The 18126-nt window shown below is 42.2% G+C and overlaps 1 protein-coding gene across 1 annotated transcript in view; it reads right to left on the bottom strand.

The window, feature by feature from the left end:
- Positions 1 to 1628: 1628 nt before the first annotated feature.
- zfhx4 (zinc finger homeobox 4) overlaps positions 1629 to 18126 on the bottom strand; it is an 80284-nt gene continuing 63786 nt past the window's right edge. Inside the window, exons 8-12 of the mRNA XM_079260051.1 lie at positions 13591 to 13724; positions 12449 to 12649; positions 12035 to 12155; positions 6495 to 11888; positions 1629 to 6001 (exon numbers count right to left, since the gene is read on the bottom strand). Of these exons, the coding sequence (XP_079116177.1) occupies positions 4434 to 6001; positions 6495 to 11888; positions 12035 to 12155; positions 12449 to 12649; positions 13591 to 13724 (7418 nt within the window). The 3' untranslated portion in view covers positions 1629 to 4433. The remainder of the gene's footprint in view (positions 6002 to 6494; positions 11889 to 12034; positions 12156 to 12448; positions 12650 to 13590; positions 13725 to 18126) is intronic.

The following is an 18126-nucleotide window of genomic DNA, read 5'->3' as shown; positions in this document are numbered from 1 at the left end:
TCAAAGCCAGATCTGCCTCCACTGTAGCCTCTGTACTGTATCATCTGGAAAGCTGTGGCTAGGAGGGTGCGCTGTGCAGTGAGGGTGGAACCTAATGGTCATGAGTGATGTATGGGTTGCAGAAAACGCCATTTAGAATTTACAGTAAACCTTTTATTGTGTATTCAGGGCAAGACCGCTCGCTGTTCTGGCCTCTTTTGCAAAGCTGGATCTAAACTATGAACTATTTTCTACTGGAATGGTATTGTTAATAATCTAGAACAGCTTCAAATTGTGTCCCTCGAATGAAGTTTGATCAAAATTTAGTCTGGCTTTAAAATAAAACGAAGACACACAAAACAACTCACTCACACACAGCCGTGCCCGGATCATCTTGTCATCCTGCTTGTGAATTATCGGCAGACCACAGTGAAAATGCAGCGTAAAGAGGTCCTTCTTCGAGGCGCTGAGAAGGCCAGAAAAATGAAAGACCTTCAGCCATTGTTCTCGACAAAGGTCAATCGCAATTCAATCCAGTAATATGGCAAGGGGGGTGGTGGGCTAACCCGGCAACTGCCTGCGTTTTCAGGGTGAGCAACAGGAAAGGACCATTCAGCAGAACAGTTGCACCCTGTGAGCTGAACACATTCGTCAAGGGCGAAGGGTGAACTCAGCAGCGGAGAGAGAAAAAAACTCCACTATTTTCAAGGCTTTTACATGTCGCGGCTGTTTCACCGCTGCACACTAAATGTGTGTTGAGCCACAGTATAAAGGCCACATCTGATTTTGAGTGAAAAGATTCTCATCCTCCCTTTTTTTTTATTTTTGTTGCCCTTGTGAAATTTCATTAGGTGGATTTAACAACTTGTGAATGTCGGCTTTCTCCGTGACCCTGACACTGGTGGCAAACATGTCTCGCTGGCAGGGTGTGATATATTGTGTTAAGGTGTTCCTGAGGCGCAATTTTTAATGTGACAGCCTCTGTTGACCTCACATCTAAAAATGTCACCCTCCAGTCTGACACTTGCATCCATTTAGCCTCGTAATGGAATTTCACAAGCAATATACAGACAAGGAATAATACACAATGTATCATAGATCTATCAACCAGGGTAAAATTAAGCTCATTTGAACTAATTTTTGGTTAATGCCAAATGCATTTCTGCTGCTTGTCTGGTAATCCATGACTGTGATTTCTAAGTGTGGACACTGTGAGGTTTCTAGAGCAGCACCTGATCAAATTCAGATTAACAGATACTTCCCAGCATAATCCCTTGCATCTGCTTTCAATCAGATTACCACAAATAACATAATCATGAGAGGCACCTATTATGTGATTCAAACTTTAGTCCATTAGCGATGGCAGTGGGATGTTGATATGACATTTTCTGGTGGAGCTGAAGAAGCAGGAAAAGGACACACAAATGAAAATCCACAGCGGAGTGTGTAGTAAAATCTCAAGTTCAATTTAAAATGCTAAACTCATCTGGAACTGTCCTCGAAATGTGATTTGTTGTTCAGACAAACAAAAATCTGAACTGTTGTATGAGGAAATAAAATATTTGTTGAGACCAAACTGGTTTGCAGATACAGTTTTTAATGTATCACAACAATGAGCAACAAACATACTTGATGAACTATTTCCAGAAGTTGTTCAAATACCATCTACAATAAACGTCATTTCAACTATGACAACAGGTCTGTGACAAAATAAAAAAAACAAACAAAAGAAAATAAAAAAGAAAAAGGTTTCAAAACCATGTTATTACCGTGATACGGTACAGTTGAGACCTCAAACAGTACAGTAACAAAAACTAATGCGACTACTCTCTATATATAAAACATCAATAACATTTTTGGTTTAGTTTATTTAAAGTTTTAGCCATAGGGGCTTCTTCTTATTAAAACCTCAGGGTGCATTTCCTATGTAACCCAGATGTTGTAGAGTACATATTGTGTAGGATATGATTGCGCCATGAAAATCCCTTTGACATCCAGAAGAACAATTCCAATTTCAACCTTTTGAAGGCTGTCCCCATGAACATGACACAATCCATCCATTTTTTTTTTTTTTTTAAAAAGTTCTTTTTTTTTGTTGTTTTTTTTTCTTTTTTCTTTTTGGCTGCTGTGCAGTTGCAATATCTATGTACAGTTATATTGTTGGACCATCCTTTTTGTTGGTTTGTTAGCTTTTACCAGTCCTTGGTGTGGAAAGCGTCTTGTCTGATGCTAGCATCTTAGCACATGATGCTAGCTGACAGTTCAGTCTTATAATGCTGAGCCACAAAGTGGGGAAAGGCAAAAAGCCAGAGTTGTGAAAGCCTTTGGAATCAGGACAGTCATTTATGTTTGTACAATGGCAGAATTGCACCTTGGGAGGCCAGGATGTCTCTTATGAAACACAATCGAAAAGTGTCTTCAGGAATAAAGTAAATGTAAAGTACTAAAAAATCCAAATAATGACATTTAAAAAGCTCACACAGAAAATTAAAAACTGACATTTTGCTTTAAAACTTTGAAAAAAAAACACCTTTACAATAATAAAAAAAACAATAATAGGAAATGTTACTTGATTTCATTGTTTGAAACAATAACTAAGCATGATTTGATTTAACCTGTCAAACAGTTGCATTACATGCTACTTGCTCATTTCAGAATAGGAAATACCAAAAGCAATACATTTTTGCATTTCTTCATATTAATAAATTTGTACCATGCACAGCCAACTACGAATATGTACAACAGCTTAGCTTTCTTTGTTCACAAGCCTTTTTCTTTCATACAGATAGCCTTCTGTTACTTTGGAATGAATCACACTGGTTACCAAACTAGAAAGTGATTCGTAAAAAATTGAACACCCTTTGACAGCTTTCACATTCTTAGTTCCACAGCAAAAGAAAACAAAGGAGAGGAAAAACGAAAGAAGGAAAGAAAGAAAAGAAGAAACAAAAAAAACAAAAGGCTAAGCAAAGCAATTAATGGATCAGTATTTTGTCTGGTTGAAATTGAGAGAATTTATGGCAAGCAAATTAACATTACACAGTAGCAGCAAATGTTGTAAGGTAATACTTTGCAATGTTGAGATCACCAAATGCAGAAATATTAAAATGTAGATTGTAACTGTAGATCATCAGAAGTGCCCAGAAAAATTGATGGGAGGACGTTAACCTATGCACCAAGTGACTGTGTATAGGTGTAACACTGTTTTAAATCCTACAAGTACATGAAAAGGTTTATATATACAACACAAATGCTGTTGTCCCCCTCGCAAAGCAGCATATTTGCAAACCTAAAGTAAATGATCATACCTTTCTTTTTTAAATTGTGACCAACTTGTACCTTAACAGTTTCAAGTATACAGTACTGCTTTCTTTGATGCACCAATTGTTAAATAGGTCTCTAGATTGTTAGGCATCAATCCTGTAACAAATATGGACCGATATGCTGCTGCAATAGACACAAATAATAATTAAAACACATACATACGTACATACATACAAACAAAAAAAAATTCTATTAAATTAACATATGGCCTACTCAAATAATAAAAAAAGACAAATGAAAACAAAGTAAGTGCACTATAGTCCAGACACAAGCAGGTACCGTAACAGTACAGCAATTCACAAATGAAAAATGTTATATTCACATAATCCGAGAGTCTATCAAAACTAGAGTTATTACCTCTTCAGAAAAGGGTGTGAGCAGAGGTAAAAGTGAGAAGGTAAGAGTTGGCACAGATTAGTATATACTACAAGAAAAAAAGGGGTTGGAAATAGATACAGCTTGTTGGAATACAAACTGGCAAACACAGGGGCATCATACACATTTACTTCACCATTCTAAATTCCCTCAGTGGCAAAACCATACTGTCTTTGTAGGGCAAAACTAAAAGGATATGCACATCATCCATTGTAACAGTAATATTGTCTCTTGGTACTCTATACACATCAAGGAAATGCGTCCGATAAAGCTTGACATGTTTTGGTTATAAGCCAAGTGTACCCAGGCTTGTTGCTGCTTTAACAAATGAGAAATGTTATGTTCTGACCTGAGAATTTAAAGCTACTGAATTACACCTATCTAAACTAAGAGAGATTCTCTTTGAGGGTTCTGGATCGTCATCCCATACAGTACATGCTAGCATTTGGAAAACAATCCAGCTGAGGTGCAATTTGCTATCGTGAGAGTTTTTGGCTTGAAACAAGCTCCCCAAGGGAGCCTGTGGGATTTTTTCCAACTCCATGTTTTTGTATACAATATAAGCTCAGTCAAGCATCTGCAACAGTTCTGTCCATAACAAAAATCAATCAATATCTTGCCAGCATATCAATATGGGAAAAACAATCCTGAGTCAATCATTTGGTACTGTAATTTTTTGGGTTAAGAGAAACTTTGGAACTGCAGTTTAAAAAGTCTTATTTTTTTTCTTTAAGCAAGGGATCCTTTTGTCACTCCTACACACTGAACATATCCATTCTGATACTACTGAAGCTTGCGTCTAGGCCAGAGGCCGGCTTAGCCTTGACTTCCAACGCATTATCTAAGTCATCCAGCTTCTGGCTTAGCTCATTGTCAGACTCATCTGAACAACTCTCGGTGGGTAGTGAGGTTGGAACCCCTGAGGTGCTGCAGGAAGTTGAGGTAACCGTTGAAGGTGAGGAGAGGGGGGGAGGGGGGGAGGCAGACGGGGAGGAGGAAGCAGCTTTCCGGGCTGTGGTGGCCTGGAACAGGACATTTGGCCAGGACTTCATGGACAAGCGAGAGAGATGAGGAAAGGTGTTATTAGAAGAAGCTGCAGACTGCGAGGTAGATGTGGTGTTAGGAGTAGGGGAGCAGACAGAGTGAGGTAATAATCTAGTATGCTCTTTGGCATTTCTCATTGCTTGTTTGATTGTTTTCTCTTTGTGCAAGCTCGACTGAAGGTGTTGGCCAAGTGCTTCATTCCCGTTAACAACCACATTGCAGGCAACACAAGTGTAGTTGCTCACTGCTTTTCGAAGCACTGTCTCTTGCGGGTCAGTAAAAGGATGTCCGTAGTAACAGAAGGACTTCTGATGACGTACCACTGAATCTTCGTTAGCAAAAATCATCTGGCACTTCCTGCATATAAACTCATGCTTGACGGACGGTACAATAAAAGCATCTGGAAAATCCATGGTACTTTTGGTTTCTGTTTTTAGTTCTTCTTTTGTGCTTTCTGTTGAAGAGCCGTTGTTGTTGTTATCCTTAGCCTCTATAGCTTCTTTTGGTTTGAAAGAGTTGGCTGTGGTGTTCTGTATGCTCTGAGGTGTCTTCACGGGAGTTGGTTTCTGCTGCTGCTGCTCAAGTTGTTTCTGCTGCTGCTGCTCAAGTTGTTTCTGCTGCTGCTGCTGTTGCTTCTGCAGTGAATCCTGGAGAGACTGCTGGTACTGCTGGTACTGCTGCAGGAGAGCGGTCGGGGAGAGACCAGCGGCCATGGCAGCTTGTGGAACTGCTGCTGGGCCATATGGAAATAGGCTCTCCATTCCACACAGTGGTGGAAAATAGCCCCCTGTCTGGACCCCTCTGGGAAGCTGGGGAGAGAAACAGTTGGGAAATCCAGGAAGGAAGTAGGGCAGGAACTGCCCCCCCAATAAAGAGCTGGGATCACCTGCGGCAAGAGCATTTTGAAGTGCTTGAAGCTGCGCAGCATCTAGTTGAGTCTCACTTCCTGGTTTCCCTGGAGCTGGACACGGTTTCTCCCTTTTTTTGGCCAAGCTGGGGGTGTCCGGGTGGGAGCCACTCTCGTTCTCTCTGTCCTTCACCTTCATTTGAGGTGGCTTTTCTCCTGGTTTCTTGCTGCTGTCTCTCTCTGTGTCTTTGCCTTGATGCTCTGTATGGTTTACTGCTGCCAAAGGTGTGGAGGGAACAGGAGGAGGAGGTGGAGGAGGAGGAGGAGGAGTCTGCAGAAGAGTCTTGGTTGGGGTAGTGCTGAGAGACATGGCAGGAGAGGGGGTGGCTGGTGTAGGGAACCCAAGCATGCCAGCACCTGGAGACGCTAAAGCTGAAATACAGTGGTATATAAATATGGAAATATTCAATATTTAGATATTCAACCCCAAATCACTTTGGAAATTTGTTTGTATAAGATAAAGATGATCAATTTGACACTGGCTGAGTCTTGTTAAGATTTTGTTATGGAACAAAACTGTCACATGCGCTTTATGATAATTTCAATTCTCCAATATATTACATATAAATATACCAATCCTACTATTGGGGGGAAACAAAGACAAACAAAAAACATAATATAGATACATTTTCTGTTTAAAAAAAATATCTAAATTTGCAATTAGCAGTTCAACTTTGTCGCTGACATTATGCATGCACTTAATCCCACCATTTTTGATTTTAGAATAGCATTTTTAAAAATAAGACTTTCGACAAACACCACTGTGATACAGAATAACCAGTAGTATAGTAGAATAAAATAGTGCATGATAAAGCTCAGTTCATAAAGCTTCTAGTCTGTTTCACTGTTTGTCATACTAACTCACCAGGTGTGTTGGGTGGGAAAACAGGAAGTGATGATGGACCGTTGACCCCAGGAAGTAGCACTGGTGGAAGGCCAGATAACCCTGGGTAGCCTGAGGGTAGGCTTAGGCCATGAAGTGCATTATTGTTATCCACTGAAGTCTGTTGCTGCTGGCCAGGCAGACTGAGCCCCTCACCAGCTTTCTTCATACGGTCCAGCTCTTGCTGGGCCATCAGCTGACGGACAGTGGTTGGTGCTAGGTAGTCCTTTTCTCTATCCACCTGGTTTCCTAGGGTTTCTTGCACTTTGGTGATGTGCTGCTTGGAAAAGATGTGGTCTCTGACAGACATCCGGGCAGTGTACTTCACACCACACAGTGTACACTCAGGCCTAGGTCCCTCTGGTGAGCCTTGACTAATCATGAATGGCTTTCCAATGTTAATCTTGAACTTCTTCTCTTTAGCACGAGCATTCTGGAACCATACTTGCACAACACGCTTGGGAAGTCCAATCTCATTGCCCAGCATCTCACACTCTTGCATTGTTGGAGTGCGATAGTCACTAAAACAGGCTTTGAGCACTTTAAGTTGCAAGTTACTCATCTGGGTTCTAAATCGCTTGTGGCCTGGCCGATCTCCTGCGCTGTTGACTTTCCCAGACTTGGTGAAGGGGTTACCAGCCCCAAAAGGACTAGGGGAACTGGGATCAGCTAGGCTTGACGATTCACTCCTGTCATTGTTTTCATCCATGTCATCATCTCTGGAACTAAAGTAAGAGTCATAGTCTTTTCCAGAGAAGCTAAGGGCAGGGCTCACCATGCTGAATTGGAACCTTTCATTGCCGCTATCAGAATTTGGCATTAGGCCACTTTTGCTGTCACTCAGCTTGTCCCCTCCGTTAGCAGTCAGGCTCTCAACTTCATTGTTATTACACTCATCGCCAGTCGTAGCATCACTAATGGCTGTGTTAATTGATGACGTCTCATCGAAATCCATCTTCGAGAGATCATAAGATGAAGTTTCTGCTGAATTATTATTAGGCCCTTCAGTTTCATCACAGTTTTCAGCTTTTAAGGATGAAGGGCTTAAGAAGTTTTTTATTTGTGCCTCAGATGGTTTGACTGGAGTTGAGGATGCAGTGGGCAGCTCATACTCATTTGGCTCAGTCTTAGTAGGCAGCTGTGAGTAGTCAAAGAAGTTATATTTATTTGGACTTTCACCTCTTTCATTATCTTGATTCATCATCGGGCTTGGTGGCAAGCTAAAGCCTGCTTGCTTAGCATCATGCCAGTGTCTCGATCGTATGTGGCTATCTAGAGCTGATTTAGCCTTGAACAGTGCTCTGCAAAAGGGACATTTCTTGTGGGACTGGGAGGGCCCAATTGCCCTAAACTGTCCCTTTCTCTCTCTCGCACGAGTGTTTTGGAACCAAACTTGCACAACTCTCTTTTTCAAGCCAACCTCTCGTGCAATATGGTCCAACATCTTCCTTGTTGGGTTTGAGTCGAGTAGGTATTTGTCATAAAGGATCTCTAATTGTTCTGGTGTGATGGTGGTTCTCAAACGTTTATCCCTGTGTTGCTCTTCTCCACTGTTTCCACCATCTTTATCATTTGCATTTTCCTCCTTATCATCCAGTTTTCTCTTCATGGCTCCAGAGCCCACAGCAGAGGTCATGCCAGAGCCACTCTGAGAAGGGATTTGTGAAAGCCCCCCAGATAACAACTGGCTAGCCATTAGGGGGTTGTTAGGGTCAAATATCATATAGGGCATGTCAATAGGTCTTTCAAGGAACTGTGAGTGAAGGAATTGATTCTGGGCAGCCAAGAAATGCATGTGCTGGTGCTCTTGCCATAGCTCCACAGTGGGGAATGCAATCTTACACTGGTCACATTGGTACTGAAGCATTTGATGGGGCAGACTGTTTGTAAGTGAGGAAAGTGCCAGGGAAAGTGGACTTGAGGGCACTGCAGCTGCCTGAGGCTGGGAATGGGGTCTTGACAATTGTGGCTGTGGAGCTTTTTGTGGAGGTGGCTGTGGCGTGCAAGCCTTAGATGGTCTGGGTTCTGGTAGTGACTTGATCACTGGTGAAGGGGCAGTCTCAGCTTGTTTAAGTTCACTTTCAGAGATCATGTCTGGTTTGGGTGAAGTTTTACCCATCATAGTACGAGGAGAGGCCATCACAGGGGAGCTTGAGCCAGAACTGGTGGCCGTTCCTGTTTGGTATTGTCTGGATGACTCTGCAGGCATCTGGAAAATCTTAACAGGACCCTGGTCACTGTCTGTGTATTCCTCATACATGTTATCCTCATTGCCCTCCTCATCTTCATCCTTATAACATTGCTTTTTCTGGTGAGTAATAAGATCGAAGATCCGTGGGAACACAATGTTGCATTTTTTGCACTGGTACTGCATGTTGCTGGTTCTGATATATCGCTCATTAGTCAGCTCTTTTTTCTCACTGTCTTTAGAATCTGCCTGGTTCTCATAGCTTTTACGAGCCTTCTGTCGGGCATTCTGGAACCACACCACAATGACTCGCGTTGGGAGGTTGAGTACTGTGGAGAGCTGCTCAATCTCATCATCTTTTGGATAGGCATTAGTGTCAAAGAAGTCCTGGAGTACCCTCAACTGGTAGTCAGTGAATCTGGTCCTGGATGACCTCTTGTTCATGGCTGAGTCGGTTCGATAACAGTCCTGTGCACTGAGTTGGGGTTCCAGCCGAATATCTTCTAATGTAGTGATGGGAGGAATGTTAAAATTGTAGGGAGAGTCTTTACTACGCTGTCTCTCTTTGAACAGGGTGTTACGGAACCAGTGCTTTATTACTTTTTGGGGCAGGCCAGACTTCTCAGACATCTCTTGAATTTGCTCTTCATTAGGGGAATTATTGATATCAAAGTTTGCACGGAGAATCTTCAGTTGATCATCAGTGATACGGGTACGTGGTCGCTTAAACTGAGACTGCCGGAGGAAGTTTGGGTCAAGACCCAACTGCTGTTGGCAGAGCTGAGTAAGGTCTGTTGAGAGAGAGTCCATGGTGGGCAGCTGTAGAGCCAACTGAGGGGGTAGGCCAGGGTGCTGAACAGACTGCATCATTAAAGGTGGGAAAAGGGGCAAATCTAAGGGAACAGGAAGCTGCACTTGGGGTGGTGCAGGTGGAGCAGTGGGTGGGGGTGGAGGGGGTGGTGGTTGTGGTGGCTGTGTCTGGTGAGGGGGTTGGTGTGCGGTCTGATGGGAAACAGGAACTGGAGAAGGTACTGGTGTTTGTGGCTTGGTCATTGATGTAGAAGGTGGCTGAGAAGCTGTCACTGGGGCTGGAGCAGTTGGTGGGGGAGGAGGAGGTGGAGGCGGTGGTGGAGGTGGAGGAGTCTCAGGTGAAGCAGGATTGATTGGATAGAGTTTGTCATAGGCCTCTCTGTACTGCTGAGCAAACTTTTCAAGCTCTACATATGGGAAAAAGTGACTGTGCACATGTTCCTGGTGGCTTTTTAGAATGAGCATATTTGAAAATAGTTTTCCACACATCCCACACTCAAGCTTATCACTATTCACATCCACTTGTTCGACTCCATCTTTGTTTTTCTTTTGATTTTTTTGTCTATTTTCATTGTACTGGATGACAAGCTCAAATCCAAAGTTTTCTAACAAAGCTTTGGCTGCATTACCCCTTGCTCCTGATACAATACGTGGAGGGGGAATCAATGGCTCTGGAAATGTTGACTTTTTTGAGTCTTTATCTTTTCCTCCATCATTCATTGTGTCCCCTGCATTTTCCATCTTTGCTCTGTTTTCTTGTTTTTCTAGATGGTCTTCTGCCTCTCTTGACATCTGTATATCTGACACAGCGTTTGACTCCAGTTTAGGCTTATGATTCTGCAGTTGCTGGTTTTTCTGTTGCTGGAGTTGTGACTGTGTCTGAGAGGCTTGCTGCTGCTGTTGTTGCTGAGCCTGTTGCTGGGCCTGAACCTGCTGTAACTGGTGCTGCTGTTGCATCTGTTGCTTCAGGTCCTCGAGGAATGATCCAGTGAGACCAGGCATACCAAATGCTGCTGCTGAGTGCAGTGCAAGTTCTGGGCTTAAGTTGAACTCTGCTCCTGGAATGTAGAAAGGGAAGAGGAACTGTGGCTGTTGAAACTGCAGCAGTGCCTCTGGGGTCATTGGAAAATGGGGGAAGAAAGCTGGATTGAGGAACTGAGGCTGGAAGAAGGCAGCCTGTTGCTGGAGCTCATGCTGAAGCTGCAGCTGCAGCTGGACAGAGGACTGTGCTGACTGATGGCTGCTTGCCTGTGCTGAAACATTGTCAGTAGTTTTTTTATTTGTGTTGCTGTTGTTGTTGGGTTCTTTGGGCTCTGCACTGTTTTCTTTGTTAGAAGATGGTGTGCCACTTCTAGCAGTGTCTGAGTTGCTCGTATTCCCTTGTTGTGCACTTGGGCCTGGACTTTTTGCCGGTGATGGACCACTAGTTCCAGTAGTACTGCTGCTACTGCTCATGTCAGTTTTAGCTGTTCTTGCTTTGGTCTGATGGAGTACTGACCTCATGTGAATTTCAAGTGTTGAGCTTTGGCTATAGGCAACATTGCATATGTTGCATTTGAATGGTTTGTTGTCAATACTATTGGTTGTCTCGGGTGGAACTGGACTTGATGCCTCTTGAAGGACCTTCTTCAACTTATGCAGATGTGAAACTGAATTATAGTGGACTAGTAGGATGTTCTTCTGGGTGAAGGATTCCTTACATACTGTGCACTTATAAGGTCGTGAGGGGTCTAAGAATTTCTCCATTGTAAAGTTGGGCCCTTTTCTAAATGGTAGGGTCCGTTTTGGTTCCGCTCCCATGTCATCGAGCAAAGAGCTGCTGTCACTTCCTGTAGGACTGGGCTTTTCTTCCTGGTCCATTTCATCATCTTTGTCCAAGTCATGTTCAAAAACCTGAGCTTCCTCCAAGGCCCTGGCTTCACTCTCAGTAATATCTCCATTCAGTGGCAGATTTCCTATGAGCTGCTGCACCTCAGCCTCACTGAGTTCAGGATGTCCATTTTCCAAATGCTTCCTGAGAGCCAGGAATGTCCTGAAACTACGCTGGCAAAGGCTGCACATCGTGGCTGCTCTGATGGCATGGTATTGTGAATGTATCTGAAGCTTCTGCATTGTCTTGAAGGCCAGACTGCAATGGTTGCAGCGATATTTGTAGACATGACGATCAGACACTGAGAGCTGCTGCTGTTGTTGTTGTAATCTTTGGAGCTCACTCAGGTGGTCTTGTATATTATCAGGGGACTTGCTATCATGTCCTAACCCAGTGGTTCTCTTCCAGTCTGGAGCCTCTGAGGCCTCCTTTGGGGGCTTGAGTTCCTCCCCGTGTAGGTCTAATTCATTCTTATCATGACTGGTCAGCTCATCCTTTAAGATGTTTCCTACAAGAAGAAAATGAATATGAGGTTACAATTCACCTTTACTTATTTTGTCATCTAAAAGTTATGCATTTTGCTTTGTAGTTTTTCTGTTAGTTTTAATAAATTAATACATAAAGCAAAAAAAAATCAAGCACTATCCTGCTCACCTTGAGACTTTCCTGAGCCATCATTAAGAGAAGTAGTGGAATCCATTAAAGACAGACTATTCTCTTGTCCACTTTGAGGATGCATGACATTATTTGGTGTGGCTGTATCAGGTCCAACAACCTATCAAGACAATATATTTCAATCAGAAGATCAGTTTAAAATAATGACATGAGATTATATAAATAGAGTTTCATGGCACTTTCTCAGTGGGAAAACAAATACAGTGCATGGGGAGGGTTTTCTAAGGTGATTTTCATAAAAAGTGGAAGGGTTGAGAAATTCTATATGTAAATAAAATATAAAAACAAAATAGTGAAAAAATAAAAACAAAAAAAAAACGTTTGAAATTTTGTTTCTAATGGAGATAGAGATTTTTGCTGACATGTACATATACAGAAACCACTTCTACATACAGTCAGAATGAGCTTTTCCACACAATCAGGAGCCACACTGTGAAGGTGCGTCAGATGCAGTTGCAAGTGAATCTTGTTGCTGAGAACATCCTGGCACAGCGGGCACCGGATCACAGGCTGCATGGAATGCTGGGACATCACATGGAGCTGCATGCGGTTGGCATCTTTACTGCTGTAGTTGCAATATGGACATTGATGAACCTGAAAATCAAGAAAATATACAAGGTGTCTTGATGAAAGTGGCAAACTTTTCACATCACCGGTCAGGCGTCACCTTGTTAATATGAACACTTTTATCAAGACATACATGCACCCAAGAGCTTAACCCTATATCTGAAAAAGCAGTTTTTAATTCCTTTAATTCTTCACTGTCAATTTCCTTCATCCTGACACACTCACCTCTCCCGACCAAATCAGAAGCCCAACTCAACATAGAACATAGATCAACCATGTTTCGGGTAATTCACTTAAGTCTCTCATCTCATGCAATTTTATAAGTAGAAAACACGATTGGCTGGAATTTCTAATCAGGAGATTACAGATGACAAAGGTGTGTACTCTCCCAAGCTATGTCTTGCCCTCATTACAGGAAGTACTTGAAGCATAGCTGCCTCCCCACCACCTGTTTTAATAGAATCCATTTCTGAAATGACTAAGTCCTCCCTCCTCACAGGGCCCAGAACCAGACGAGCTAATACTTCATAATCTAATTTAAAAACACATATAATTTAAAGAGATGCAAAAAGGGGGGAAAGTAGCAGGGAAGGGAGGCCTAAGGCTAGTGCTGGTATTCCACTTAATACAAGGGCTAGCCTATTGTGCTTGATGCTAAAAAGCTCTGTCAGGGAGGGAATGGTAGGATGCATTTAACCCTTTGAATGACGGCTGGCGCCAGCAATTGCTAAATGCTTGGTTTAGCATTTCTGCTTCTTACAGTTAAGTATCTTCCCATTAGCTCATCCCACAGTGACAGTGAAGGATAGATTTCATTAGTACTTATGAACTTGCCTCATTAGTTATTAACTCTTTGTGCATCCAGAAACATCCAGATTCCAGCAAGTATTTGGAGCACAAAATTAAAAACTCCACGCCAAACAGATAAACATTACATTGTATAGGACTTTATTGCTGCACACCTTTACCTGGTCATTTGCTGAGGTCTTCCCCTCGGCAGACTTTGGCCTTTTGGGTGGACTTTCAATTTGCCGATCTGGCAGGAGGGAATGTTTAACCATAGCATTCAGTCCAGTAACCTCTTTGGATAAGGCATTCACACCTAGGAGACAGAGAATGTACAATAGTCAAATTAAACATCTGTAATTGTGTAATTTAAAGTTGCATTACACAATTTTACCAATAATCTTTTTAATAAAGAAGTTTTCCTGTTGATAATTATAAAAAAAAAAGATATGAGTGACAAAATAAAGAAAAAGGTCAACGCCTCAATAATTAATTCATCATTAGAAATACTATAATAATACATATTAAGCAGGAAAAATGTTACACATTTGAGAGACAATGACATTTTAAGAGTATTAGATTAGAATTTGCTAAACATAAACAAGTTCACCAAATTAACATTCAATAGGGCATAGGTGATAAATGATTGGACACCAGACAACATTTGAATGGATACGAGCATGAACTGTATAATTCACATTCATATACATTGATGTGGTTTTGCCCGAAGGACATGTAAAATGGGGAAAAACTCGGGCAGTCTCATTATCACAGCACGACATACATTAAATGTTATGGTAATATTATGCACTTCATTAGTTCATATACATTTCCCCAGCTGCCTCAACAACTCCTCTGTCTGTGTAAGATGCTAAATATTTGGGGCTTGGTCACGGCTGGTGGTACAGTAGCAGTCTTCTTTGTGTGTGTCTATTCGTATGTGTGCGTGTAAGCGTGTGTGTGAGACATTAACAGCAGGGCTCAGTGTGGAGAGATCAGCTTCTGGTTGTATTTAGTAAATGCTGCAGCTACTGATAAATCTTTCATTAGCCTCATCCTAAGATACAAGCCGTGCAGGCCCTGCTATATTCTGCCACTGCAATTTACCAACTCTGCACAACACAAAGACACAGCAAAAGAACTTTCCCTCCCTCCTACCCTCCCTCTTCCTTGCTCTCTTCTTCCTTCTCTCTAAGCCACCCCTTCCTCTCTCTCTCTCTCTTGCGTCCCCTCCCTCGTCTGGTCACTCAAGGCAATATGTGAGCCTCACTCTTGCGAATCAACGCTTCACGCTAGATGCACAAATGGAAAAAAAGGGAAATCAAAGCACTGATACATGGAGGGGGGGGGGGGGGGGGGGGGGGGGGGGGGGGGGGGGTTTGAAAAAAAACATTTTGTATTTCATATTATTCTGAGGCTTGTGTTTGTATTGGGTGCATATCAATTCCTCTGGCCCGTTCATGCATTTTAATTCTGTTGCATTAAGTAGGCGTTCCACTTATTTTATTTGTAATCCCCTATATCTGGAGCCTGAAATATTGGCCTGTCAAGGAAAGTGACAAGAGAGAGGGAGGGAGGGAAGAAAGGAAGAAAGAGAGAAAGAGGGGAGGAAAAAAACACAAGGGCACAATGTGAATTTCCAAGAACATCCGAGAATTGCTCTGCAGCTCAGAAGAGCGAGGTAATCTCGTCTTCCACTGCTTGTGATGGCCCCTGCAGGGCTTGTGTGTGTGCATGTGTGTGTATTTATGTGCTTATATATGTGTGTGTGTGTGTGTGTGTGTGTGTGTGTGTGTGTGTGTATGTGTGCCTCATGCCGGGCCTCTGACACTCCATTGGTCAGATTGGCCCAGGCTGGAAGCACCAGTCACATCACCTGACCTTTCCAAAGCCTGCATCCCGCCTCCCATATTTATTATAACCATTTCTAATTTCAACTTTCAATTTTTGCCTCCGTCTTCCAGTCAATTTGCAACTAAATTACATCCCTGAGAAAGGAGATGAGGCGATTGTCGGACAAGAGCCTGCAAACACATTTACAATGTGGCAGGGGAAAGGGCCCACACATCACCATTGATTACTGTCATGTTGAATGTAAATGTATGTTTGTGTGTAATGTGCGTGTACGTGTGTCTGTGTGTGCGTGCAACATGGAGATCTGTCCTTCTGGTTTAGATCTGTCTTTGACCTAGTGCTTTCTTCAACACTTATATAACTCAAATGAAGAAAAACAGTTGGTTAACCCTGAATGTTGAGAGAGCAGCTCTCTGTATAGCCATTTAGGAGCTTTGAATGGCGCCATCCTGACAGTTAATAATAAAAATGCTTTAACTCGTGGAAATACGTTCATAATGTAGATTGTCTTCCAAGGATACAATCACTTGTAAAAAAAAAAAAAAAAAAAGAAAAGAAAGAAAAATAAACTGTATTGCAAGACACAATTCAAACATTTCTTGTTAATTTGTCAAAGAAAAAGGAAAGAAAACTCTTCCTGTTTTTACCCTGCTTCATATATTTGCCTTCCATAGAGCACGGATGGCTAAAACCATTCTAGAAAAATTGAAGAGTGTGATTGAGAATAGCGCAGGAACAGGAGACTCTCACTTTCTTTTGTCTCCAAAGGAAACCCCACACTTAATGATTAACCCCCCACCACCACCACCACCACCACCTACTCTTTCCTGTTCTCCGTCCATCTCTTCTCCCACTAAAGTGGACGGGCAAAATAAACCTGAAACTGCCCCCTCCCACCTCCCTTCCAACTCCACCAATGACAAATGTCTGCACAGAGCAGGACCTTGCTTGATTAGATAAATCAAAAGGTGATTTATGACACTCAAGCCCTTTTGCATTGCAAGGGGGGAGAGAGTGGTGCACACGCCACCCATCTTTATTTGCAACTGTCAATGGTGTTTATAGAGCCACATATACACACACTTGCATACACACAGGGAGGCACTCGAAGCACAAAACAATAGAGGAAAAAACAGGAGAATCTCTGAGAAGAAAACAAAGCAAAAACAAAGAAATTATAAAGATGGACAGCGAAACCTGTAACTCAGCCTCGGTGTGTTCCTCCCTCGATCGTCCAAAAGCACCGTCAGACCTGTAATGCTATTTTAAAATCTGCCCTTTTGCATCAGAAAGGGTAAGACTGTGCAAACTGAAGCAATCAAATTAGATTTTTACATGAGCAAGCATATCATTGAATCCTCATATCTCTATAAAAGCTCCTGAGATGAAATCTCAAAACAAGATTTCACAACAATTAAACTGCACCTACTTCTAATCATTTTTTCCTCTTTATTTTTCCAAGTAAAACAATACCGAAGCTGATTCCATGCATGTCTTTTCATGTCATAAAAATACAAAAAAAAACCCACAAACATAAAGTGAAGGGGGCTGGGTGGTTTGGATTTAGTATTCAATTTAGTTGTCCTGAGCCCTGGCAGACTGGCTAGCGTTACAGAGCAGTAAATCTAGTAGAGAGAGCTGGCCAAAGCGGGCCAGGGAGGGCCGACCAGCATGATTTACTGGCCTACTGCTCTGGGGTTACGCATTAGGCTGACCTCCGGTCACCTGATAACATTACAGCAACACACTCTGAACCTCAAACTCCCTCTGAAGCACTCAACAGGCCCAGATCTAGCCGGAGGGAAGAATACAAAGAGATAGATTCGGAAAGAGTGAAATGGAGAAAGGCAGAGACATGGTCAGATGGAAAAGAAGGAAAGGGAAATAAAGGCTGTTAAACAGCAGCTGTCTTGTATAGTTTGCGTGTTCGGTGACGTGCTGTCCCTTTCCTACAATCTCCACCTTGTGTTCTAATGAGAGATAAATATGAGCATGGCCTTGTCACATTTGACAAATTGTTTGAGACATTCAACAAGCTGTCATTACACAGAAAACTCATGTACAAAGGAACTGCTGCAGGCTTGTAATTAAACATGCAAATATCTTTAATATATTTTAATCTCATCTGAGACAGACAGAAAAGTTTGCCAGATTTGCAAGATGAATGCACATAAAAAAACCCAAAAAAACCCAGAAAATATTCTGAATATGAACAAGCTTAATGTGGAATATTTAGTGCAAGAGCTTGCTTCCATATAATTGCATTTTGTTTGGCTCTTCATAATTCAAAATTGTACTAATACATAGCATTCGACTCCAGGAATGATGAGTCATTTCTTTGCTAATTTGAAGCAGGTAGAGATCACTAATTTCCTTAAGCAGCCTGACAGGCTCATCTCTATGCTGGGGCCTTTGTTTAGTTGGTTATTTATAAGAAGTAGGCCTCTGAGCTATGGTGGGGACATGTGCCATCTACACACACAGGACAAAGCTATCTGGAAGTAATCCACATCAAGGGCATTTGCATGAAAAATGTAACATGGATTATAATTAATCTAAAGTGACATCGGATTAAAAAACACAATGTAAATGAAGGAAGGGAAAACAGCTCTCTCTGTCTCTCCTAGACCCTCCCCCTTCCATCTCTTTCTCATTTTCTCTATCTCTATCTAACCCTCTTTGTTTAAAGGATCTTGGTCTTGGAGATGAAGTGCACAAACACATTGCTCACTTGGTCACACTGTAATCCCTTCCCTGGAGATCTCCATATGGACACAAATACACACACACACACACACACACACACACACACACACACACACACACACACACACACACACACACACACACACACACACACACAC

Source organism: Telmatherina bonti, assembly GCF_933228915.1.
Source record: "Telmatherina bonti genome assembly, chromosome: 20".
Taxonomy (NCBI): domain Eukaryota; kingdom Metazoa; phylum Chordata; class Actinopteri; order Atheriniformes; family Telmatherinidae; genus Telmatherina; species Telmatherina bonti.
Note: the sequence above shows the minus strand (reverse complement) of the source record. Positions and strands in the feature narration are given on the sequence as shown.